General features: G+C 43.8%; 1 protein-coding gene across 4 annotated transcripts in view; it reads left to right on the top strand.

Annotated features, from left to right (window-relative positions):
- MYBPC2 (myosin binding protein C2) overlaps positions 1-15,273 on the top strand; it is a 168,675-nt gene extending 153,402 nt beyond the window's left edge. For 3 of the 4 annotated variants that reach the window (XM_044281645.1, XM_044281643.1, XM_044281646.1), the window contains 2 exons: positions 13,316-13,360; positions 14,850-15,273. In XM_044281645.1, the coding sequence (XP_044137580.1) occupies positions 13,316-13,326 (11 nt within the window). In that variant the 3' untranslated portion in view covers positions 13,327-13,360; positions 14,850-15,273. The remainder of the gene's footprint in view (positions 1-13,315; positions 13,361-14,849) is intronic. The other variant, XM_044281644.1, reaches the window with a different exon arrangement.
- Positions 15,274-27,227: the final 11,954 nt, after the last annotated feature.

Below are 27,227 nucleotides of genomic sequence, written 5' to 3'. Positions count from 1 at the left end.
ATAGCAGAGAATGAGGCTTCACGTCAGCCACCACTGCAACAGTCCATTGGCATATATTTAGGCCCAGCACACACACAGGCAGAGGAGAGAGGTCCCGTAACAGAGAATCTGTCTTCATGTCAGCAGAGAATCAGTCTTCATATCATAGCAGAGAATCAGGCTTCACGTCACCCACCACTGTAAGAGTCAATTTTCATAAATTTAGGCCCAGAACCCAGGCAGAGGAGAAAGGTCCCGTAACAGACAATCTGGCTTCATGTCAGCAGAGAATCAGTCTTCATATCATAGCAGAGAATCAGGCTTCACGTCACCCACCACTGTAAGAGTCAATTTTCATAAATTTAGGCCCAGAACCCAGGCAGAGGAGAAAGGTCCCGTAACAGACAATCTGGCTTCATGTCAGCAGAGAATCAGTCTTCATATCATAGCAGAGAATCAGGCTTCACGTCACCCACCACTGTAAGAGTCAATTTTCATAAATTTAGGCCCAGAACCCAGGCAGAGGAGAAAGGTCCCGTAACAGACAATCTGGCTTCATGTCAGCAGAGAATCAGTCTTCATATCATAGCAGAGAATCAGGCTTCACGTCACCCACCACTGTAAGAGTCAATTTTCATAAATTTAGGCCCAGAACCCAGGCAGAGGAGAAAGGTCCCGTAACAGACAATCTGGCTTCATGTCAGCAGAGAATCAGTCTTCATATCATAGCAGAGAATCAGGCTTCACGTCACCCACCACTGTAAGAGTCAATTTTCATAAATTTAGGCCCAGAACCCAGGCAGAGGAGAAAGGTCCCGTAACAGACAATCTGGCTTCATGTCAGCAGAGAATCAGTCTTCATATCATAGCAGAGAATCAGGCTTCACGTCACCCACCACTGTAAGAGTCAATTTTCATAAATTTAGGCCCAGAACCCAGGCAGAGGAGAAAGGTCCCGTAACAGACAATCTGGCTTCATGTCAGCAGAGAATCAGTCTTCATATCATAGCAGAGAATCAGGCTTCACGTCACCCACCACTGTAAGAGTCAATTTTCATAAATTTAGGCCCAGAACCCAGGCAGAGGAGAAAGGTCCCGTAACAGACAATCTGGCTTCATGTCAGCAGAGAATCAGTCTTCATATCATAGCAGAGAATCAGGCTTCACGTCACCCACCACTGTAAGAGTCAATTTTCATAAATTTAGGCCCAGAACCCAGGCAGAGGAGAAAGGTCCCGTAACAGACAATCTGGCTTCATGTCAGCAGAGAATCAGTCTTCATATCATAGCAGAGAATCAGGCTTCACGTCACCCACCACTGTAAGAGTCAATTTTCATAAATTTAGGCCCAGAACCCAGGTAGAGGAGAAAGGTCCCGTAACAGACAATCTGGCTTCATGACAGCAGAGAATCAGTCTGCATGTCATAGCAGAGAATCAGGCTTCACGTCAGCCACCACTGCAACAGTCCATTGTCATAAATTTAGGCCCAGCACCCAGGCAGAGGAGAGAGGTCCCGTAACAGACAATCTGGCTTCATGTCAGCAGAGAATTAGTCTGCATGTCATAGCAGAGAATGAGGCTTCACGTCACCCACCACTGCAACAGTCCATTGGCATATATTCAGGCCCAGCACCCAGGCAGAGGAGAGAGGTCCCGTAACAGAGGATCTGGCTTCATGTCAGCAGAGAATCAGTCTGCATGTCATAGCAGAGAATCAGGCTTCACGTCAGCCACCACTGCAACAGTCCATTGTCATAAATTTAGGCCCAGCACCCAGGCAGAGGAGAGAGGTCCCGTAACAGAGGATCTGGCTTCATGTCAGCAGAGAATCAGTCTGCATGTCATAGCAGAGAATCAGGCTTCACGTCAGCCACCACTGCAACAGTCCATTGTCATAAATTTAGGCCCAGCACCCAGGCAGAGGAGAGAGGTCCCGTAACAGACAATCTGGCTTCATGTCAGCAGAGAATTAGTCTGCATGTCATAGCAGAGAATCAGGCTTCATGTCAGCCACCACTGCAACAGTCCATTGGCATATATTTAGGCCTAGCACACAGGCAGAGGAGAGGTTCATTCAACTTTGGGTAGCATCGCAATATAATGGTAAAATGAAAATAAAAATAGGATTGAATGAGGAAGTGCCCTGGAGTCCAATAATATATGGTTATGGGGAGGTAGTTAATGTCTAATCTGGACAAGGGACGGACAGGTCCTGTGGGATCCATGCCTGGTTCATTTTTATGAACGTCAGCTTGTCCACATTGGCTGTAGACAGGCGGCTGCGTTTGTCTGTAATGACGCCCCCTGCCGTGCTGAATACACGTTCAGACAAAACGCTGGCTGCCGGGCAGGCCAGCACCTCCAAGGCATAAAAGGCTAGCTCTGGCCACGTGGACAATTTAGAGACCCAGAAGTTGAATGGGGCCGAACCATCAGTCAGTACGTGGAGGGGTGTGCACACGTACTGTTCCACCATGTTAGTGAAATGTTGCCTCCTGCTAACACGTTGCGTATCAGGTGGTGGTGCAGTTAGCTGTGGCGTGTTGACAAAAGTTTTCCACATCTCTGCCATGCTAACCCTGCCCTCAGAGGAGCTGGCCGTGACACAGCTGCCTTGGCGACCTCTTGCTCCTCCTCTGCCTTGGCCTTGGGCTTCCACTTGTTCCCCTGTGACATTTGGGAATGCTCTCAGTAGCGCGTCTACCAACGTGCGCTTGTACTCGCGCATCTTCCTATCACGCTCCAGTGCAGGAAGTAAGGTGGGCACATTGTCTTTGTAGCGTGGATCCAGCAGGGTGGCAACCCAGTAGTCCGCACAGGTTAAAATGTGGGCAACTCTGCTGTCGTTGCGCAGGCACTGCAGCATGTAGTCGCTCATGTGTGCCAGGCTGCCCAGGGGTAAGGACAAGCTGTCCTCTGTGGGAGGCGTATCGTCATCGTCCTGCCTTTCCCCCCAGCCACGCACCAGTGATGGACCCGAGCTGCGTTGGGTGCCACCCCGCTGTGACCATGCTTCATCCTCATCCTCCTCCACCTCCTCCTCATCCTCGTCCTCCTCGTCCTCCAGTAGTGGGCCCTGGCTGGCCACATTTGTACCTGGCCTCTGCTGTTGCAAAAAACCTCCCTCTGAGTCACTTCGAAGAGACTGGCCTGAAAGTGCTAAAAATGACCCCTCTTCCTCATCCTCCTCCTCCTCCTCCTGGGCCACCTCCTGTTCCATCATCGCCCTAAGTGTTTTCTCAAGGAGACATAGAAGTGGTATTGTAACGCTGATAACGGTGTCATCGCCACTGGCCATGTTGGTGGAGTACTCGAAACAGCGCAACAGGGCACACAGGTCTCGCATGGAGGCCCAGTCATTGGTGGTGAAGTGGTGCTGTTCTGTAGTGCGACTGACCCGTGCGTGCTGCAGCTGAAACTCCACTATGGCCTGCTGCTGCTCGCACAGTCTGTCCAGCATGTGCAAGGTGGAGTTCCACCTGGTGGGCACGTCGCATATGAGGCGGTGAGCGGGAAGGCCGAAGTTACGCTGTAGCGCAGACAGGCGAGCAGCGGCAGGATGTGAACGCCGGAAGCGCGAACAGACGGCCCGCACTTTATGCAGCAGCTCTGACATGTCGGGGTAGTTGTGAATGAACTTCTGCACCACCAAATTCAGCACATGCGCCAAGCAAGGGATGTGCGTCAAATTGGCTAGTCCCAGAGCTGCAACGAGATTTCGCCCATTATCACACACCACCAGGCCGGGCTTGAGGCTCACCGGCAGCAACCACTCGTCGGTCTGTTGTTCTATACCCCGCCACAACTCCTGTGCGGTGTGGGGCCTGTCCCCCAAACATATGAGTTTCAGAATGGCCTGCTGACGTTTACCCCGGGCTGTGCTGAAGTTGGTGGTGAAGGTGTGTGGCTGACTGGATGAGCAGGTGGAAGAAGAGGAGGAGGAAGCCGAGAAGGAGGAGGTGGCAACAGGAGGCAAAGAATGTTGCCCTGCGATCCTTGGCGGCGGAAGGACGTGCGCCAAACAGCTCTCCGCCTGGGGCCCAGCTGCCACTACATTTACCCAGTGTGCAGTTAGGGAGATATAGCGTCCCTGGCCGTGCTTACTGGTCCACGTATCTGTGGTTAGGTGGACCTTGCCACAGATGGCGTTGCGCAGTGCACACTTGATTTTATCGGATACTTGGTTGTGCAGGGAAGGCACGGCTCTCTTGGAGAAGTAGTGCCGGCTGGGAACAACATACTGTGGGACAGCAAGCGACATGAGCTGTTTGAAGCTGTCTGTGTCCACCAGCCTAAATGACAGCATTTCATAGGCCAGTAGTTTAGAAATGCTGGCATTCAGGGCCAGGGATCGAGGGTGGCTAGGTGGGAATTTACGCTTTCTATCAAATGTTTGTGAGATGGAGAGCTGAACGCTGGCGTGTGACATGGTTGAGACGCTTGGTGACGGAGGTGGTGGTGGTGGTGTTGGTGGTACATCCCCTGTTTGCTGGGCGGCAGGTGCCAACGTTCCTCCAGAGGCGGAGGAAGAGGCCGAGGCGGCAGCAGCAGAATAGGCCGAGGCGGCAGCAGCAGAAGAGGTAGCAGGGGGAGCCTGAGTGACTTCCTTGGTTTTAAGGTGTTTACTCCACTGCAGTTCATGCTTTGCATGCAGGTGCCTGGTCATGCAGGTTGTGCTCAGGTTCAGAACGTTAATGCCTCGCTTCAGGCTCTGATGGCACAGCGTGCAAACCACTCGGGTCTTGTCGTCAGCACATTGTTTGAAGAAGTGCCATGCCAGGGAACTCCTTGAAGCTGCCTTTGGGGTGCTCGGTCCCAGATGGCGGCGGTCAGTAGCAGGCGGAGTCTCTTGGCGGCGGGTGTTCTGCTTTTGCCCACTGCTCCCTCTTTTGCTACGCTGTTGGCTCGGTCTCACCACTGCCTCTTCCTCCGAACTGTGAAAGTCAGTGGCACGACCTTCATTCCATGTGGGGTCTAGGACCTCATCGTCCCCTGCATCGTCTTCCACCCAGTCTTGATCCCTGACCTCCTGTTCAGTCTGCACACTGCAGAAAGACGCAGCAGTTGGCACCTGTGTTTCGTCATCATCAGAGACATGCTGAGGTGGTATTCCCATGTCCTCATCATCAGGAAACATAAGTGGTTGTGCGTCAGTGCATTCTATGTCTTTCACCGCTGGGGAAGGGCTAGGTGGATGCCCTTGGGAAACCCTGCCAGCGGAGTCTTCAAACAGCATAAGAGACTGCTGCATAACTTGAGGCTGAGACAGTTTCCCTGGTATGCATGGGGGTGATGTGACAGACTGATGGGGTTGGTTTTCAGGCGCCATCTGTGCGCTTTCTGCAGAAGACTGGGTGGGAGATAATGTGAACGTGCTGGATCCACTGTCGGCCACCCAATTGACTAATGCCTGTACCTGCTCAGGCCTTACCATCCTTAGAACGGCATTGGGCCCCACCATATATCGCTGTAAATTCTGGCGGCTACTGGGACCTGAGGTAGTTGGTACACTAGGACGTGTGGATGTGGCAGAACGGCCACGTCCTCTCCCAGCACCAGAGGGTCCACTAACACCACCACGACCATGTCCACGTCCGCGTCCCTTACTAGATGTTTTTCTCATTGTTATGGTTCACCACAACAACAAATATATTATTTGGCCCAATGTATTGTATTCAAATTCAGCGGGATATAAATTTGAGGCCTAGTATTTAGGCGCTGGGTGACCGGTATGGATTTAGTGACAGAATTAGACTTGGAAATGCACAGAAGCGTGTGTGTGAAGTTATTCTGAATGACCCAATGTGCACCTTGAATATTATATACCCTTTTTGGGATAGATTTCAAATAGCTCTGATATAGCAGGAACCACTAAATTATGAAATTGCTAAATTGGGAATTGTACTTCAACCCAGAACAAAAAATGTGCTTTGACGGGCACTAAATAACTTTCCCAGCTACAACAGGACAGCGGTAACGAGAGATTTAGAGGGATTTAAATTTGAGGCCTAGTATTTAGGCGCTGGGTGACAGGTATGGGTTTAGTGACAGAATTAGACTTGGAAATACACAGTAGCGGGTGTGTGTGAAGTTATTCTGAATGACCCAATGTGCACCTTCAATATTATATACCCTTTTAGGGATAGATTTCAAATAGCTCTGATATAGCAGAAACCACTAAATTATGAAATTGCTAAATTGGGAATTGTACTTCAACCCAGAACAAAAAATGTGCTTTGACGGACACTAAATATCTTGCCCAGCAACAACAGTACAGCGGTGGGTAACGAGAGATTTAGAGGGATTTAAATTTGAGGCCTAGTATTTAGGCGCTGGGTCACCGGTATGGATTTAGTGACAGAATTAGACTTGGAAATGCACAGAAGCGTGTGTGTGAAGTTATTCTGAATGACCCTATGTGCACCTTCAATATTATATACCCTTTTAGGGATAGATTTCAAATAGCTCTGATATAGCAGAAACCACTAAATTATGAAATTGCTAAATTGGGAATTGTACTTCAACCCAGAACAAAAAATGTGCTTTGACGGACACTAAATATCTTGCCCAGCAACAACAGTACAGCGGTGGGTAACGAGAGATTTAGAGGGATTTAAATTTGAGGCCTAGTATTTAGGCGCTGGGTCACCGGTATGGATTTAGTGACAGAATTAGACTTGGAAATGCACAGAAGCGTGTGTGTGAAGTTATTCTGAATGACCCTATGTGCACCTTCAATATTATATACCCTTTTAGGGATAGATTTCAAATAGCTCTGATATAGCAGAAACCACTAAATTATGAAATTGCTAAATTGGGAATTGTACTTCAACCCAGAACAAAAAATGTGCTTTGACGGACACTAAATATCTTGCCCAGCAACAACAGTACAGCGGTGGGTAACGAGAGATTTAGAGGGATTTAAATTTGAGGCCTAGTATTTAGGCGCTGGGTCACCGGTATGGATTTAGTGACAGAATTAGACTTGGAAATGCACAGAAGCGTGTGTGTGAAGTTATTCTGAATGACCCTATGTGCACCTTCAATATTATATACCCTTTTAGGGATAGATTTCAAATAGCTCTGATATAGCAGAAACCACTAAATTATGAAATTGCTAAATTGGGAATTGTACTTCAACCCAGAACAAAAAATGTGCTTTGACGGACACTAAATATCTTGCCCAGCAACAACAGTACAGCGGTGGGTAACGAGAGATTTAGAGGGATTTAAATTTGAGGCCTAGTTTTTAGGCGCTGGGTCACCGGTATGGATTTAGTGACAGAATTAGACTTGGAAATGCACAGAAGCGTGTGTGTGAAGTTATTCTGAATGACCCTATGTGCACCTTCAATATTATATACCCTTTTAGGGATAGATTTCAAATAGCTCTGATATAGCAGAAACCACTAAATTATGAAATTGCTAAATTGGGAATTGTACTTCAACCCAGAACAAAAAATGTGCTTTGACGGACACTAAATATCTTGCCCAGCAACAACAGTACAGCGGTGGGTAACGAGAGATTTAGAGGGATTTAAATTTGAGGCCTAGTATTTAGGCGCTGGGTCACCGGTATGGATTTAGTGACAGAATTAGACTTGGAAATGCACAGAAGCGTGTGTGTGAAGTTATTCTGAATGACCCTATGTGCACCTTCAATATTATATACCCTTTTAGGGATAGATTTCAAATAGCTCTGATATAGCAGAAACCACTAAATTATGAAATTGCTAAATTGGGAATTGTACTTCAACCCAGAACAAAAAATGTGCTTTGACGGACACTAAATATCTTGCCCAGCAACAACAGTACAGCGGTGGGTAACGAGAGATTTAGAGGGATTTAAATTTGAGGCCTAGTATTTAGGCGCTGGGTCACCGGTATGGATTTAGTGACAGAATTAGACTTGGAAATGCACAGAAGCGTGTGTGTGAAGTTATTCTGAATGACCCTATGTGCACCTTCAATATTATATACCCTTTTAGGGATAGATTTCAAATAGCTCTGATATAGCAGAAACCACTAAATTATGAAATTGCTAAATTGGGAATTGTACTTCAACCCAGAACAAAAAATGTGCTTTGACGGACACTAAATATCTTGCCCAGCAACAACAGTACAGCGGTGGGTAACGAGAGATTTAGAGGGATTTAAATTTGAGGCCTAGTATTTAGGCGCTGGGTCACCGGTATGGATTTAGTGACAGAATTAGACTTGGAAATGCACAGAAGCGTGTGTGTGAAGTTATTCTGAATGACCCTATGTGCACCTTCAATATTATATACCCTTTTAGGGATAGATTTCAAATAGCTCTGATATAGCAGAAACCACTAAATTATGAAATTGCTAAATTGGGAATTGTACTTCAACCCAGAACAAAAAATGTGCTTTGACGGACACTAAATATCTTGCCCAGCAACAACAGTACAGCGGTGGGTAACGAGAGATTTAGAGGGATTTAAATTTGAGGCCTAGTATTTAGGCGCTGGGTCACCGGTATGGATTTAGTGACAGAATTAGACTTGGAAATGCACAGAAGCGTGTGTGTGAAGTTATTCTGAATGACCCTATGTGCACCTTCAATATTATATACCCTTTTAGGGATAGATTTCAAATAGCTCTGATATAGCAGAAACCACTAAATTATGAAATTGCTAAATTGGGAATTGTACTTCAACCCAGAACAAAAAATGTGCTTTGACGGACACTAAATATCTTGCCCAGCAACAACAGTACAGCGGTGGGTAACGAGAGATTTAGAGGGATTTAAATTTGAGGCCTAGTATTTAGGCGCTGGGTCACCGGTATGGATTTAGTGACAGAATTAGACTTGGAAATGCACAGAAGCGTGTGTGTGAAGTTATTCTGAATGACCCTATGTGCACCTTCAATATTATATACCCTTTTAGGGATAGATTTCAAATAGCTCTGATATAGCAGAAACCACTAAATTATGAAATTGCTAAATTGGGAATTGTACTTCAACCCAGAACAAAAAATGTGCTTTGACGGACACTAAATATCTTGCCCAGCAACAACAGTACAGCGGTGGGTAACGAGAGATTTAGAGGGATTTAAATTTGAGGCCTAGTATTTAGGCGCTGGGTGACAGGTATGGGTTTAGTGACAGAATTAGACTTGGAAATACACAGTAGCGGGTGTGTGTGAAGTTATTCTGAATGACCCAATGTGCACCTTCAATATTATATACCCTTTTTGGGATAGATTTCAAATAGCTCTGATATAGCAGGAACCACTAAATTATGAAATTGCTAAATTGGGAATTGTATTTCAACCCAGAACAAGAAATGTGCTTGAACGGACACTAAATAACTCGCCCAGCTACAGCACTAGGGACAGATTTAGCTGGATATAAATTTGAGGCCTAGTATTTAGGCGCTGGGTGACCGGTATGGATTTAGTGACAGAATTAGACTGGGATATGGCCAAAAAATAAACAGACTATTGCTGGTTAAATGCACTTGGTGTGACAGCTTCACCCTGATGTAGGCTTTAGCCAAAAAACAACCACACCATTGAGGGTTAAATGCACTTGGTGACAGGCGCAGCTTGCCCCTGATTTTGTATATGGCCAAAAAATGAACAGACTATTGCTGGTTAAATGCACTTGGTGTGACAGCTTCACCCTGATGTAGGCTTTAGCCAAAAAACAACCACACCATTGAGGGTTAAATGCACTTGGTGACAGGCGCAGCTTGCCCCTGATTTTGTATATGGCCAAAAAATGAACAGACTATTGCTGGTTAAATGCACTTGGTGTCACAGCTTCACCCTGATGTAGGCTTTAGCCAAAAAACAACCACACCATTGAGGGTTAAATGCACTTGGTGACAGGCGCAGCTTGCCCCTGATTTTGTATATGGCCAAAAAATGAACAGACTATTGCTGGATAAATGCACTTGGTGTGACAGCTTCACCCTGATGTAGGCTTTAGCCAAAAAACAACCACACCATTGAGGGTTAAATGCACTTGGTCGCAGCTTGTGCTGGCGCACCACAAGACACAAAATGGCCGCCGATCACCCCAGAAAAATGAGACTGACAAACGGTCTGTGCAGCCTAAAAACAGTGAGCAATTGAGGATCAGCAGCTCAATGATCCACAGCTGCAGATCGATCAGTTAATCAAGTCCTTTGGAGGAGTTAATCTGCCTAATCTCGCCCTACTGTCGCAGCCGCAACCTCTCCCTACGCTAATCAGAGCAGAGTGACGGGCGGCGCTATGTGACTCCAGCTTAAATAGAGGCTGGGTCACATGGTGCTCTGGCCAATCACAGCCATGCCAATAGTAGGCATGGCTGTGATGGCCTCTTGGGGCAAGTAGTATGACGCTTGTTGATTGGCTGCTTTGCAGCCTTTCAAAAAGCGCCAAGAAAGCGTCACAAAAGCGCGAAGAAAGCGACGAACACCGAACCCGAACCCGGACTTTTACGAAAATGTCCGGGTTCGGGTCCGTGTCACGGACACCCCAAAATTCGGTACGAACCCGAACTATACAGTTCGAGTTCGCTCATCCCTATTCTTGACCATTCCTCTTTACAGAACTGTTTCAGTTCAGCAATATTCTTGGGATGTCTGGTGTGAATCGCTTTCTTGAGGTCATGCCACAACATCTCAATCGGGTTGAGGTCAGGACTCTGACTGGGCCACTCCAGAAGGCATATTTTCTTCTGTTTAAGCCATTCTGTAATTGATTTACTTCCATGCTTTGGGTCGTTGTCCTGTTGCAACACCCATCTTCTGTTGAGCTTTAGCTGGTGGACAGAGGCCTTAAGTTCTCCTGCAAAATGTCTTGATAAACTTGGGAATTCATTTTTCCTTCGATGATAGCAATCCGTCCAGGCCCGTGACGCAGCAAAGCAGCCCAGAACCATGATGCCCCCACCACCATACTTCACAGTTGGGATGAGGTTTTGATGTTGGTGTGCTGTGCCTCTTTTTCTCCACACATAGTGTTGTCTGTTTCTTCCAAACAACTCAACTTTGCTTTCATCTGTCCACAGAATATGTTGCCAGTACTGCTGTGGAACATCCAGGTGCTCTTGTGCAAACTGTAAACGTGCAGCAATGTTTTTTTGGACAGCAGTGGCTTCCTCTGTGGTATCCTCCCATGAAATCCATTCTTGTTTAGTGTTTTTTTACAGGGCAGCTGTAACCAACACCTCAAATCTCATCTCATTGATTGGACTCCAGTTGGCTGACATCTCACTCCAATTAGCTCTTGGAGATGTCATTAGTCTAGGGGTTCACAAACTTTTTCCACCTGCACTGTGAATGTTTACATTGTGTGTATAATAAAAACATGTTAACATTTAATTCTTTGTGTGTTATTAGTTTAAGCAGACTGTAATTGTCTATTGTTGTGACTTAGATGAAGATCAGATCACATTTTATGACCAATTTTTGCAGAAATCCATATTATTTCAAAGGGTTCACATACTTTTTCTTGCAACTGTATAGTTTTATGGAATAAGATTCAGTCAAACCAGTAATTTATACATTTATGTAGCTGCTTTTTCCACCTCCTATGAACAGCTATCGGCACTGGAGGGAGAGGTTATCAGTGATTTATGGCATTTTGTATAAAAGTGTGCATAAGAAAGAGCTGTCAGTCACTGATAACCCCTCCCATCCCCTCCTGAGGGGTATTCACAAGAAGCGGAAAAGCAAAGATATAAATGTATAGATAACAAGTTTTACTGAATCTTTCTTCAAAAAACGATATATCAATCTGCTCAGCTCCTTCTGCTCTATAACAGATTGCATTGCATTTTGCGGTGACAAGTCCTCTTTAAGACACTGCTAAAATCTTTTTTCAGAGAATCAGAAATGAAGGCAGATTATTAGCTCACTGAGAGATTGGGTCACAGCTGCTATCCATAGATTTCTATAGAGAGGGAAGGCAGAGGAAGTGGCTGTAGTGTGAGAGACAGAGACACACAGATTCTGCTGCCAGCTCTAGTATGTTTTCTATCTCAACCCAGTGCTGGATTCACAGCTACACAGCTCAGTACCACTTTATAATGTCCACCATGCTGCTGTAACAACCAGCAGGGTGTCTCCATCCTCTGTAGCTCTCTGCAGATATCACACCTTCACTGCACACCTGCAGCCCCATCTATGGCACACCCCTGCACAGCTCATGGCATATTTGCTCCACTTTCATACAGGATGAACTCTCTCATTGGCTGAAGCAAAAGCTTGCACTATTTACCTGCTACAACAGCCATTTGTAGCTGGACTTTTTAGTGTTCATCACGGGGGTGAGTGCACATCATGTGGGCTTGTATCCAAAATTTCCTAAGATGGATGTTCCAGTCCTTTTATATCTTGATATCAACAGTGACGTCAAAGAGGGTTTGGCTAATTCCCATGCTCTGCTTTCTCCATAGAGCAGTGCAGTATCTTCATTTGTTGTGCAACAGCACCATCTAGTGACTTTATCTTGTCACTACAGTCCATATTCATTAAAATGAGCAGAGCAGACACCTATTCCTTGTGATATGGCTCTGGAACAGCCATGCACTCAAAAACCTGACAAGGGTGGAATTTTTCAGATTGGTATGCAACAATTACATTCGCACAATCACTAATCCCTCTTTCTCATGTCATGCCACATCCACTTTCTGTTGAGTACAGAGAGACACTTACAGAGATAGAGACACCAGCAGTAGGGATCGAACTTGTGTTTTCACATTCGGCGTACACAGTTCAGGTTATCTAAGAAGAACCCTAAACTTGTACACCGATCTTCAAAACACAAGTTCTCTCATCTCTAACCAGTAGGAATGTGCACAGACAAAGACTTCTTTCACACAGGCGGCAGAGCAATCCGGCAGGCTGTTCCAGCAGAGAGCAGTCTATGGGAGGTCTCTGGTTCCAGACTAGCCAGATACTGCAATATGGCTGCCGAACCCCGTAGACTATAATGGGATCCAGCAGGTATCTGGCTACATTCCCCAGGATTGGGCCAGACAAAGATTGCACAACAGTTTCTGCGCGGCCCAATCCTATTATAAATGCCAAGTTGCGGCCGGATCCATGCCGCTTCCCATTCTAGCCAATGGCCCCAGAGGGCCCCCTGCTGAAACAGCCTGCTGGACTGTCATTAAGGTGGAAGGTCCTGGCAGGGCATTACCCCGACATTTATGTTCCTAAGTCTGCAGTGAAGCCATTAAAAGCACAAGTCAGACACAAGATGTTCTCTGAACAAATACAAGTTCCCGCTTCTGGCCCAGGATGAGAAATAAATTAGTTTAAAAAAATCCCAAGTTTATGGCTAACAGCTGTTCACCATTTTATGTTTTATAGTTCCCCAATAAAGATGCCTCCAGTTACTTGGATAAAAAAGTAAAAGTAAGTATTTTGTGCAAATGTGTTTAATGACTACTTTTCAAGACTAATGTATGATCTTGTGGCCAACATGGATTAACACGCCTTGTAACTAACCCACCACCTCAAGTCAGCTGGCTGGAGAACGCAGAAGCGCTTTCATACTGGGCTCTGAAATATATATTGTGGTATAGAAGCTGGGACTTCATAGTTCAGGGGCTTTCTGCTAACTAGTCTATACGTCTTCTTATACAGTGACCTGGGGAGGGTCTAGAAGTGTGATGTAAACTATGGCATTAGTCAGTGCTTAAAGGGGAAATCCAAGAAAGTCACTTGCTGACCTCATTTATTAGAGTTATTTCATCAGAGGTATCAATTCATGAAAATTCTCTAAAAGAAAGCCTGCATTGCCCACAGCAACCAGTCACAGCTTTCATTTCTTAAAGTGCTCTTGAGATTCTAAACCTGCACTGTGATTGGTTGCTATGGGCAACAAATGAAGTTATTTTAAACAGTTTTTATAAATCTCCCCCACAGCGTTATTATTGAGTTCAATGTATGAGTATAGAGGAAGCTCCTACGCTCCCCCTAGTGGTGGCTGCTGGTAGTTAGACTGTTGCCTTCCAGTATGCAGGGGATTTACAGCTCTGCATCAGTAAAAAAAAGTTCTTTCTTCTGTGAAAATATATTAAGAAATTTATCAGAACAGAATTTTGAACCCATATATATAAATATCATTTTATTAACCTTCTGGGTTCTGACCTGTCTCAGTGACAGGTCAGAAGTTTTGATAGGTGGGGGCCACAGTCTTGAGGGGATCTCTGAAATGAATGGGAGAAGAACTCAGGCAAGTGTTCTGTCCATTCAGCTTTCATCGACTCTGCTCAGTTCTCCTTATTGTACAGACCCTATATACTTTTTATAGGGCCATACACCACACACACTGATCAAAGTCAAAGGGGCACAATGCTCTACTATTATAGTAAATGGTAATTGTATACATTTCTATGCAATGAGCTCCCCCTAGTGGTGACTGTAGCCCACCAGCTTTGTAATAGATGGCAAGCCAGATATTTATCAATGTATATCTTTTTTGGTTCAAATACATGTAGAAATATGGTGCTCAGAATGAACGCCATATTTATAAAGCACCTATTCTTATATTACTAGCATAGAAGTGGTATAAAGTGGGTGAGGTCGAGGGTGACTTTTTTATTAGTTTTTTTCTTAGCCAATATTTTTTCCGTTTAATAAAAAAAAATGCTAATTTGTCAGAAATCTGGAGCGTTGCACTTTGATTGTTGCATGCATACTGGGAAAATGGGAGAGGCAGGTGGGGCCCATACTAAGTTTAGCTATGGGCCCTATGAGATCTGTGTATGCTCCTGCAGGTTTGTCAACATATTCTGCCGAAAAGGTTTAACTAATTCACTAACTTTGTGCCAGCAATTTGTTTCTAGTGCTCTAAATAAATATGCCGCCAGTAATCTGGTCTTTGTTTCTATTCTCATAGCAGGGTTTGGATGAGTTTTCTACTGACCTTCTACAATGAAACCACAAAGAAAATAAAGAACAGCGTCTCCGACACCCTGCATGTTTTGTTATGGCACAGTTGTTTCTGGGCTTTTTGATGTATTTGTTATTTGCTTTATCTGGAAAGTAATTGGACTGAAATTGTCAAATATGTTGAAAGCATTAAGAGTTAAAGCTGCAAGTGCCAAGTGTGCAGCTATTCACCAAATCAAGAGTAGTTATACAGTTTCATATATGCACAAGGGAATGGGAGGAGCAGCACAGGGCACAGACAACTCTGGGCATCTGTCAGCAGATTTGTACCTGTGAAACTGGCTGACCTGTTACATGTTACACGCTGAAGGCATCTGTATTGGTCCCAGGTTCATATGTGTCCGCATGGCTGAGCAAAATTATGTTTTAACATATGCAAATGAGCCTCTAGGAGCAATGGGGGCGTTGCCGTTACACCTAGAGGCTCTGCTCTCTCTGCAACTGCCACGCCCTCTGCACTTTGATTGACAGGACCAGGCAGTGTAAACGTCATCACACTTGGCCCTGTTATTCAAAGTGGAGATGGTGCAGCAGTTCCAGAGAGAGCAGAGCCTCTAAGAGTAACAGCAACACCCCCATTGCTCCTAGAGGCTCATTTGCATATATTTATCATTTGCATATATTTATCATTGAGGACACATAGGAACATGGGACCAACACAGATGCCTTCAGCTGCCAAGCGCACATGTAACCGGTCAGCCAGCTTTATAGGTAGAAATCTGCTGACAGATGCCCCTTAAGAACATTTCCTGAGGGCCAGATTATAGCCTGGGTAAAAGAGACAAGTCTGGGTACCTCCATGGATTATACCTTTTCCCAACTATGAGTTTGCAATTTTAACCTGGCAGATCACCTAAAATGTGTTTAGCACTGGTATTTGAGCACTGTATAAAGCTGTCATTTGTTCATCTTATGGAAAAAAAGTGATGTAAGAGCGCTGTATGATGCGTTTTAAGACCTATTACTCTTCATTTCCACATTTTCATTTTCAAAATGGAATTGGGGTTTCCACCCAGGTTTCTATTCGTGCCTCCCAAGTGTCCGTCCTTTGGAGGGACAGTCTCTTTTTCACCCAAGTCCCTCTGTCCCTCCTTGCTCCTTAAATGACCTTCATTTCGACCTGGTAAATAAATGTGCATTAATAAACTTACTAAACTGCTCCAAAAACTATCTGACTGGTTCCCACCTGTATAATATTAGACCTCAACATTTAGATATTATTTTCATTATTTCATGCAATTTGGACCTTAAAATGTCTATAATAAGATGATTTTTGCACTGACATTTAAAGGAGTATTACAGAGCAAGAAAATAGCTGTCCCAAGTGGCTCTACCTGCAGTAGAATTTTTTTTTAGTACTTACACCCACCTCTCTAATTCCCAGGGTGCTGTATTTCTGATGGTGTCAGATCCCCTCTTCACCCTCTTCACCCCTCTTCTTGCTACACTCTTGGCAGGAAATGGCTGCAGCCAGGACCTGCAGTGATTGCATCTTTTATACAATGAGCCGAAAAATGTCCCTATTTGACCATTCAAAAAGTTGGCTGGTATGTTTCTACCTACATCCAGCCCTGATCTGTCTCGCAGGTCATTGTATTGTCTTTGTGAGCACGGACAAAGTATTGATATTTTATTATTATATTTCTATATTTTCCAGCTTGCCCATTTAAATTCTATGCACTATATCCAAATGTACCCATTTATACGGTTACTGTATACTTAACTTATTTTAATGCATTTGCAAATTTCATTTTTAAAACATTTGGCTGATATAACGCAGACAACAATTTCTTAGGTCACATAAGCACCCTCAATTATAAATGTACTGCTCTATTATCTGATGACTTTACCGTACTTGGCTCTAGACATTGATGTAGTCAACATTCCCCAGCAGTGTTATGCTATAATCTTCCTCTGGATTAGGGATGAGCAAATTGATTCTTATGAATCACCTGGTCTCATTAGCCAGAGTTCTGCAGCTGTGAATAGTTTTGAGAAAATCGAAGTTAAGGAAGTGGAATTCGATCTGAATTTCCGGAAAAATTTGATTAGCTACAAAACCAAATTTCCTGGCATTTCGTGGTAAAGAATCAATATTTCCCGAAATGGCGGTAAAAATTCTCGCCTCATCCATTTGATTGCGAAAAGGCCGTCGCGGCAAACTTGATTGAAAAATGTGACGCTCAGATGCCACGATCAGCGTTGAAAGAGGCATCTGAGGGGGTTATATGATGGGTGGGGGTGCGATTGTCGTTCCCCATCATTGCGCCTGCTCCTTACAATGGAGTGTGATTCGTTATGAAGTAATCTGTAACTAATGAAATTTCTTGTTGAAGTTTGGCATCCCGACAGGCGAAGAGTGGCTGTCCCCACAGGCAAAGAAGCACCCACCTGCCTGTTGGTTGACAAGGTCAGACATCTCGCCCAACCCTGACAATCAGGGTGCTGCACCACTGCCCCACATATCAGCAAAGAAGCTCAAATTAAGCTTCTAAAGCAGAGACTGTTCATGCGCAAATAACCTATGCGGCACAATCTGCACCAGAAATACGCCTAATATGATCATACTTTTTGATAAAAAATCCTTATTTAACATTTACCCTATGCACCAAAGATTGTGAATGGTGCACCTAACGTGATTTACCAGCTTCAATCAAGCCTTATGGCCCACTCTAGAGAGAAGGTTCGGTGTTTCGAACAGTCACATGTGTAAGGAGCCATTGGAAGTGATATTATGATTTCCCAATTGACATACTGTGAATTTACATATGAAGGGGGAGGTGATATGTTAATAGACAGTTCAACAGGGGACCTACATGTGGTTTAGGATTTAAAGGTATATTATTATGGCTGGCTTAGGATATAGGACTTGTGCCATTGTACGATCCCAAGTCTTGGCTGTTGTTGTGATATTTTTGGCTGATCACTGTTGCATTTTGCTTCCTTTTGTGGAATACATTTGCGGCCTGCAGTGCACACCATGGGAATTGGAGTGACTTCCTGGACTGCCGGCATTCACAGGACAGAGAGGCAGTTCATTGTCACTAGAGCTTTGTTACTCATTGGATCTGTATGCTACAGTGTAATAAAGTTCATACCGGCATAAAATGTGGCCTGTTTATTCTCGGAAGTCTAGGACATGACGGTTCTGAATGGATATACCGTAAGCCAACATCACTGCAAAGGGAAAGTAACAGTAAGAGCATTGTCCTAGAAACAATGGCAGCACACGGTGCTGGGAGCTTATGTGCACCCTATGTAAACAGCACACCTAAAATAAATGGACTAGTCTAGAAACCACATAAAGACACACTGTCAGCAACACATGTGAAATATGTCTTCTAACCACTCAGCAGAAAAAGTTTACCCAACATTGAACCTGTCTCTTTGTTGGAAGACCACAACCTACAAAACAGTTTTATGCAGAGCATGGCAAAAAGATTCAAATGCCTCTACCCCCTCAGGTCCTGCTCTAAGCATGATACAATTTGGGAGATTAATCAAAATGCACCTGAATTCTGACACAACTTGCACCAAAAAAAACTGCTATACATGCACAGCACCACAATTATTATGGGTTTTAGATATTTTTCACTTGACAAGAAGGTGTGGCTTAGTGAGGTAAGGGCATGGCTAGGGTTGGAATGGCCCACCAGAGTACCAGAGGATCCTCTGGTGGGTCCAACCATACTGGGCCCCAAAGGTCCAAGAGAAAAATCCCATTTGGCACTAATTATGTGCCACTTGGTTCTAATTTTTTATATCTAAAATCTATTTGAGTTTACTGATAATACAGGGATATGGGCCCTGAGAATAATCTCCTCTGATGAGTCCAAGGAACCCCAGTCCAAAACTGAGCATGGCTTACATTGTCATAATGTGCACCAACATTTTGGTGCAAAATTTTGGCAAAAAGTAACCCAACTAATAGGTGGTATAAATTTAGACTAGGTAGACTAGGTACAGAAAATCTAATTTTGGCACAATGTAAGGCCTAGTTCACACGAACGTTTTTTTTGCGAGTGTACAGCCAGTTTTTTTGTGTTCTGTATACGGTCTGTATACGGAACCATTCATTTCAATGGTTCCGCAAAAAAAAAAGAAATGTACTCTGTATGCATTCCGTTTCCGTATTTCCATTTTTCCGTTCCGTTGAAAGATAGAACATTTCTATTATTGCCCGCAAATCATGTTCCGTGGCTCCATTCAAGTCAATGGGTCCGCAAAAAAACTAAAACACATACGGAAATGCATCCGTATGTCTTCCGTTTCCGTTCCGTTTTTTCTGAACCATCTATTGAAAATGTTATGGCCAGCCCAATTTTTTCTATGTAATTACTGTATACTGTACATGGCATACGGAAAAACGGAACAGAAAAACGGAAAGTAAACGTAAACACAACGGAACTCAAAAACGGAACAACGGATCCATGAAAAACGGACTGGTGTTATAGAAAGTGCATGCTGAGAGGGCTCTGTCATAGATTTTTCACTGGGGCCCAGAATGTTCAAGTTAGTCCTCTGGCTGGAGGGAAGGGATTAGATCAAGAATTTGGCATGGGAAAGGGGTGCTGTTTAGGTAAGGGGACCCAGCGTGAACTCTTGCACCAGGGCCCATGAGCCTTTAGCTATGCCCCTGCTTGAAAGCCACGGGTAAAACCTGCAGCATAAACTGACAAGCTATGGATTTTAAAACCCACAGCCCCTTTAGTTACACTTCATGTTTTCTCATCAGCATGTGGATGAGATTTCTAAAATCTTATCTACTTCTTATCTACTTCGCCTGCACTATAAACGCTGTGGATTTTCGAAACAAAATTTCACTGTGGTGAGAGTTTACGCCATGTGTGAACATACCCTTGCACTTGGACAGGAATAGTAAATTTGACCCAATTTCCTATTGATACAATGGATAGCGTAACATTATTTTTATTCATATATTTATTCCATTTATAATTGAAAAGTGTGAATTCTGTAAGATAAGGAGATTATTTCTTTGACATCGTAAATGAACTTTGCAGCCATCACTAGGGGGAGCTACTGCATTGAAGTGTTCCCGTTGAGTTCAATGCTAGATTAGCTGTAGAAATGCATATGAATCTAGCACCTCCTAGTGGTGGCTGCATGCAACTAAAATTTTATTGTGCATAATATAGCTATAGGTGGCCATCAATTAAAGTGAACCTGCCATCAGGATATAGACCCCAAACTGTTATCCAGGATGGTGACAGCTTCACAGTGATGATTTTGTATATTCTAAACAATTCTTCATAATGCAGGAATGAAGTTCATATGCAGCATTTCAATGTGTTTAAGGAGTGATGAAGAATGAGTCACTCTGGCCAATCCTCCTCCTGGCGCGATAGATGTCCCACAGGCCAGGAAAGTCATCACAACCTACCTTCTGAGGAATTCAGCACATGAGGAAGTGCAGAGATGAAGCCATGGCCAGTGCACTTCTCTCCACTGGGCAAGGATGCTGCTGGAGGTGGCTTGTGGGTACCAGCCTGTGGGACATCAATTTACCGTGGAGGCAATTGGCAAACATGTCCTTCCCCATGACTCCTTACATGTATTAAAATACAGCCTTAAAACTTATTTTCCTGTCGTATGCTGAATCACTCATACAAGATCATCATTGTGAAGCTGTCACTGTCCTGGTTGGTGGCGTGTGGGGTGGAGGGGAATCCTGATGTTAAAATTTAGGAGTTCAGAAATACATTTTCTAAATTACTTGTCTTTCATGGTTGGTCTGTGAAGGATGTCTTTTTAGACCACAGTTAAGGACAAATTGATAATGATCTCTGCTGTGATCTATGGCCTGGTCTGTGTTTCCGGATGTGATAAATATATGTTTTTTGGAATTAACAAGTACAGCACCTGGCTGCGACCAAACAAAACATGGCTCAACTTTTTGACAGATATTTGCCTTTGGTCTAGTATCATAAAAAAACATCAATGGTCAGCAGAAAATGTACTTTAGCCTTTTTGAGCATCCAAAATTTCTAGTGTTTTGCCAGCTTATAAGTGTATGACAGGCTGAAAGTCATACAAAATAAGGTCCAACCCCTATAAAGATATAGTTATCCATCTAGTGCCAGTCACTTCCTCTCTGGTTAAAGAAAATAACCAAGCCATGCCTCAGCTATTGGGTACTGCCGATTACACATGGAACAAGCAAAATGCTCATTCATCGTACTAGATCATTTGTGTGGTCACAAAAATGATTGTTTGCCGACAACAGATCATGCAATGTAATCAAGATCTGTTGCCGGCAAACAACTAGTCAGTATGGGGATGTGCAATGGCATTACTGTGGAGGAGATCGCTTCATGTAAATGAAGCTGTCCTCACCACCAGTGAGCATGAAATTGTCAGGAAGGAATGATTCCTTCCCAACAATCTTCTGCTCTGTCATCTCGGCTAAAGGGACCTTTAGACCAGCCTTTTGCTTTACAGCCATAAAATGTCAACAGTGAATGGCTAGCCTTGAAACCATTTCTTTTTAAATCTCAATCAGTTCAAAGTTTGGTGCCAGTTAATTTCTTTAACCCCTTAAAGGGGTTGTCCAAGTTATTTTTATTGATGACCTATCCTCAGGATAGGTCATCAATATCAGATTGGCGGGGGTCTGACACCCGGCACCCCTGCCGATCAGCTGTTTGAAGAGAAAAAAGCGCCCTCAGTATACATAATGACCCCTATATTGCATCAAATAGCCCTCGTAGTGCCCCCCATTATTTATAAATAATGCGCCCCATAGTGTCCCCCAGTATATATAATCTGCTCCTCTCTGCTCCCTCACCCGCAGTAATGCTGACAGATTCTTTTTGTTCTTTTTTTAAATACTCGCCTCATCCAATTGCACCAGAACCCGACAATCCCAGAGTTATGACGGCATTGGTATCATCAGATCCTGCTGCTTACAGTACAGATCAAGTGTTTTCCTTGCATACATTGGTAGTTAAAAAGACAATCATGTGACCAGCACCACAGACTTAAATTGGTTCTTATGACAATGACCATGTGTTCTGTGAATGAGCACTAAATGTGATCCATTGTCTTAAAGTGTTTAGCTTGATGCTTTCCTCTGTATTATTTGGGTAATATGTCATAAGTTGCCCACCTGTTTAAATGTAATTCCATTGCTGTTTCGGTATTCACTCTTGTGTCCCTGTTTGCTGATATATAAGGGCTTCCAATAGATAAGAGATGGTGGTCATTGTGGTGATTTAGCTGAAGACACATAAAGTAGGAGAGGTGCGAGCATCCACCAGCTGGGGGTGCAGAGATGTCTGAGCCACTGGATAAATGGGGGGGCAGCAGAATCCACTTGAGACATGCTGCAGCTCAGTAAAACAAACCGGTGACTGTGGAGGCCAGGTCATCTGGTGCAGAATCCCATCACTCTCCTTCGTGGTCAAATAGCCCTTACACAGCCTGGAGGTGTGTTTGGGGTCATTGTCCTGTTGAAAAATAAATGATGGTCCAACTAAACGCAAACCGGATGGAATAGCATGCCGCTGCAAGATGTTGTGGTAGCCATGCTGGTTCAGTATGCCTTCAATTTTGAATAAATCCCCAACAGTGTCACCAGCAAAGCACCCCCACACCATCACACCTCCTCCTCCATGCTTCACGGTGGGAACCAGGCATGTAGAGTCCATCCGTTCAACTTTTCTGCGTCGCACAAAGACACGGTGGTTGGAACCAAAGATCTTAAATTTGGACTCATCAGACCAAAGCACAAATTTCCACTGGTCTAATGTCCATTCCTTGTGTTCTTTAGCCCAAACAAGTCTCTTCTGCTTGTTGCCTGTCTTTAGCAGTGGTTTCCTAGCAGATATTCTACCATGAATGCCTGATTCATACAGTCTCCTCTTAACAGTTGTTCTAGAGATGTGTCTGCTGCTAGAACACTGTGTGGCATTGATCTGCTCTCTAATCTGAGCTGCTGTTAACCTGCGATTTCTGAGGCTGGTGACTTGGATGAACTTATCAACTTATCCTCTGCAGCAGAGGTGACACTTCCTTAACTGGGGCGGTCAGCATGTGAGCCAGTTTCTTTGTAGCTCTTGATGGTTTTTGTGACTGCACTTGGGGACACTTTCAAAGTTTTCGCAATTTTTCAGACTGACTGACCTTCATTTCTCAAAGTAATGATGGCCACTCGTTTTTCTTTACTCAGCTGCTTTTTTCTTGCCATAATACAAATTCTAACAGTCTATTCAGTAGGACTATCAGCTGTATATTCACCTGACTTCTCCACAACTCAACTGATGGTCCCAACCCCATTTATAAGGGGAAGAAATCCCACTTATTAAACCTGACAGGGCACACCTGTGAAGTGAAAACCATTTCAGGTGACTACCTCTTGAAGCTCATCAAGAGAATGCCAAGAGTGTGCAAAGCAGTAATCAAAGCAAAAGGTGGCTCCTTTGAAGAACCTAGAATATGACATATTTTCAGTTGTTTCACACTTTTTTGTTATGTATATAATTCCACATGTGTTAATTCATAGTTGTGATGCCTTCAGTGTTAATCTACAATTTTCATAGTCATGAAAATAATGAAAACTCTTTAAATGAAAAGGTGTGTCCAAACTTTTGGTCTGTACTGTATACATAGACCAAACAAATTATACTAAAGAGAAATTGGACATTTGGGAAACGATCAAGTATAAATGTGAAGCTAGAGAACAAATGGACAACCATGTTCACCTACCCATCAGGGAAGTTGAACGACAATTGTCCATGGTAAGAATATAAATTAAATGGAGTACGAATGCAATAGGTTGCTCCACTATGTCATGTCCGATACAGGGTGCACGCAATGTAAAGGTTACCGTAAGAATAAGCACTGGCCTAAAGAGCACTACTGACCCCCATGTCATTAAGTTGCACAAGGGACAATGAATGCCAAAGTAAAATGAGAGTAACACCATGGTAGCGGCAAGAGACTCACATTTAAATAGGTCAGTATAGTAAAAGAATGTGGCCTAAGTTGATCATTCCTCAAGTTCAACTCACAAGAAAAATATTTTAAAAATATACGACGGAGAGAATACAGATATACTACCATGTAATGATACATAACCAAAAATATTTTTTATATACTGTATGTCATATGCAGTAGTCAGATGATTAGAGATCTCGAATGTAGATTTTTAGAAATGATGGAAAAATATTGCTGGTAATATTCATCCCATTGTTCACAATCAAAAATCTAAAATGAAAAAAAAAAGAATATATGAGTACAATGTAGCACCAAAAGAAAAGGCAGGATATCATAGAGCGTGTCCATAAGGAAGAGGGAGGCCTATCAAAACACGATCCAAGGTCTAAATTCCACATTTAAACCCACAGGTTACAAAGTATTGAGTATCGAAATCCAATGCATCTCTCGTTTTTTTAAAGATAAATGTCTATTGCCTCCTCTACAGGAGTTAGGAATATGCTCAATTATCATACACTTATGATCACCTTCCTTGTGACCGGCATTAACAAAGTGTTTCGACACCGGAAGATCCATCCTTTTTTTTACGAATAGTGTATCGATGCTGGTTACAACGAGTATATGACGTATGTGGAATCACATGCCAAACAGTATTTGATAGTATATTCCTTAGCAGTAATCAGATGGATAAATTTGCTGCCTTTGTGTGTGTGTGTAGAGTCTAGAACCCACACAAGTGGCTCAGGTAGTGCAGCTTATCCAGGATGGCACATCAATGCGAGCTGTGGCAAGAAGGTTTGCTGTGTCTGTCAGCATGGAGGCGCTACCAGGAGACAGGCCAGTACACCAGAAGACGTGAAGGAGGCCGTAGGAGGGCAACAACCCAGCATCAGGACCGCTAGCTCCGCCTTTGTGCAAGGAGGAACAGGAGGAGCACTGCCAGAGCCCTGCAAAATGACCTCCAGCAGGCCACAAATGTGCATGTGTCTGCTCAAACGGTCAGAAACAGACTCCATGAGGGTGATATGAAGGCCCGACGTCCACAGGAGGGGGTTGTGCTTACAGCCCAACACTGTGCAGGACGTTTGGCATTTGCCAGAGAACACCAAGATTGGCAAATTCGCCATTGGCACCCTGTGCTCTTCACTTTCGAAAGCAGGTTCACACTGAGCACATGATAGACGTGACAGAGTCTGGAGACGCCGTGGAGAACGTTCTGCTGCCTGCAACATTCTCCAGCATGACCGGTTTGGCATTTTGGGTCAGCAATGGTGTGGGGTGGCATTTCTTTGGAGGGCCGCACAGCCCTCCATGTGCTCTCCAGAGGTAGCCTAACTGCCATTAGGTACTGAGATGAGATCCTCAGACCCCTTGTGAGACCATATGCTGGTGCGGTTGACCCTGGGTTTCTCCTAATGCAAGACAATGCTAGACCTCATGTGGCTGGAGTGTGTCATCAGTTCCTGCAAGACGAAGGCATGGATGCTATGGACTGACCCGCCCGTTCCCCAGACCTGAATCCAATTGAGCACATCTGGGACATCACATGTCGCTCTATCCACCAACGTCACGTTGCACCACAGACTGTCCAGGAGTTGGCAGATGCTTTAGTCCAGGTCTGGGAGGAGATCCCTCAGGAGACCGTCCGCCACCTCATCAGGAGCATGCACAGGCGTTGTAGGGAGGTCATACAGGCACGTGGAGGACACACACTACTGAGCCTCATTTTTACATTACATCAAAGTTGGATCAGCCGGTAGTTTTTTTGAGCAGTGTATATCGATAGTTGATACAGTTTAAGCAAGGAAAACAGCCCAATGTTTTTGTGTATAGAAACTCTGTTTCATTTTTTTCTGTGGACCAATATCAGTATGGACAAGTTTGTCCCTTAAGTTGTTGGGTCTCTTATAAGATAAAAGAGGACGAGCCTTGAATTCTTCAATGGTACTATGTGTACTGCTTAAGACTGGCCAATGTTTTTTAACCATGTCCCTAATGTGATGATCTTCAGTATAAGTGGTCACTAAAGGGATTATTTTAGATGGTTCCCTCTCATGTTTTTTGTTCAGAAGATCAGACCTACAGTATGATCCAACAGTAGTGCGGTGGGCATCCAATAATTCGAAAAAAAAACTCTGGAATGGAATGCTTTTTGTCATATGGTTCAGTGTCGTATTGAGTGACTGGTCATCAATGACAATTCGTTTCGCTCTTAAGAATTGACTCAAAGGAATCGATTTGACCATTGCCCGTGGATGGGCACTGTCAAATTGTAATAATGTATTACGATCCAACGGTTTTACATAGATGTCTGTCCGCACACTTCCCTGTTGTAGTATAACTTTTGTGTCAAGGAAACTAAGTTCATGCCTAGAATAGTTGAGTGTGAACTTAATGTCCTCATCTATAGTGTTAAAAAAAGTAAAGAAAGAAAGAAAGAAGTTGTGCTTCTGAACCTGTCCAAATAAAAAAAAACATAATCTATGTATCGCCACCACTTCAAAACATGTTCAAAGTGGGGCGAGACATAAATGAATTCCTCCTCCGAGAAGGAGACCGCCATTTTGGCATATGTATCATATGTAAGAGTGTCAGAATAAAATCCTGACAATCAATGAAAAAATCAGACTGTGATAACGCCTTTTTTACTACATTGATACCAAATTGATGTCTTATAGAAGTGTATATAAACACACATTCACGGAATATGAGCATTATGATTGTGGTGACAAAAATTGAAAATTTATTTTTGGATTCCAGCTAACTCTCCTAACATTTACATTCAATAACCTTTATATACTTTGTCATGTAAACTCATTTGCATAAACATGGGCATATGGGAAAGGCATGCAAATTAGCAGAATCTGTTTTTCAGCTGAAACACTATTTACATGTCTTTGCGATATGCCCATGTTTATGCAAATGAGTTTACATGACAAAACAGTATAGAAATGTTATTATATAAATGTTAGGACAATTAGAAAACTGAAAATTTTTATGCAGTGAAAGAAGAGTTAGCTGGCATCCAATAAAAAATTTACAATTCTGTCACCATAATCAGTACAACCTAAAGGTATGTCCATCATATCCTACCCAAGGTATATGAATCCCCCAGAGTGTCAGTATACTGTCGCTGTCTGCCTATGATGTCATCACTATATATTTCCGCCTTGGTCTCAGTAATTAAAGGGTGTCTTAGTTCAGTAGTGTACATACATTTACCTTTCCCTCGATTGGATCTCAGAGCAGCTTTAGCTCTCATGCACACAACCATATGTATTTTGCGGTCTGCAAACAACGCATCCGTAAAAAATATGTGTGCATTCCGTATTCTGCGGAACGGAACAGTCAGCCCCTAATAGAACAGTCC

This window comes from Bufo gargarizans, chromosome 2 (genome assembly GCF_014858855.1).
Source record: "Bufo gargarizans isolate SCDJY-AF-19 chromosome 2, ASM1485885v1, whole genome shotgun sequence".
Taxonomy (NCBI): Eukaryota; Metazoa; Chordata; class Amphibia; order Anura; family Bufonidae; genus Bufo; species Bufo gargarizans.
The sequence above is the reverse complement of the archived record's forward strand: the minus strand, read 5'-3'. Positions and strand labels throughout refer to the sequence as shown.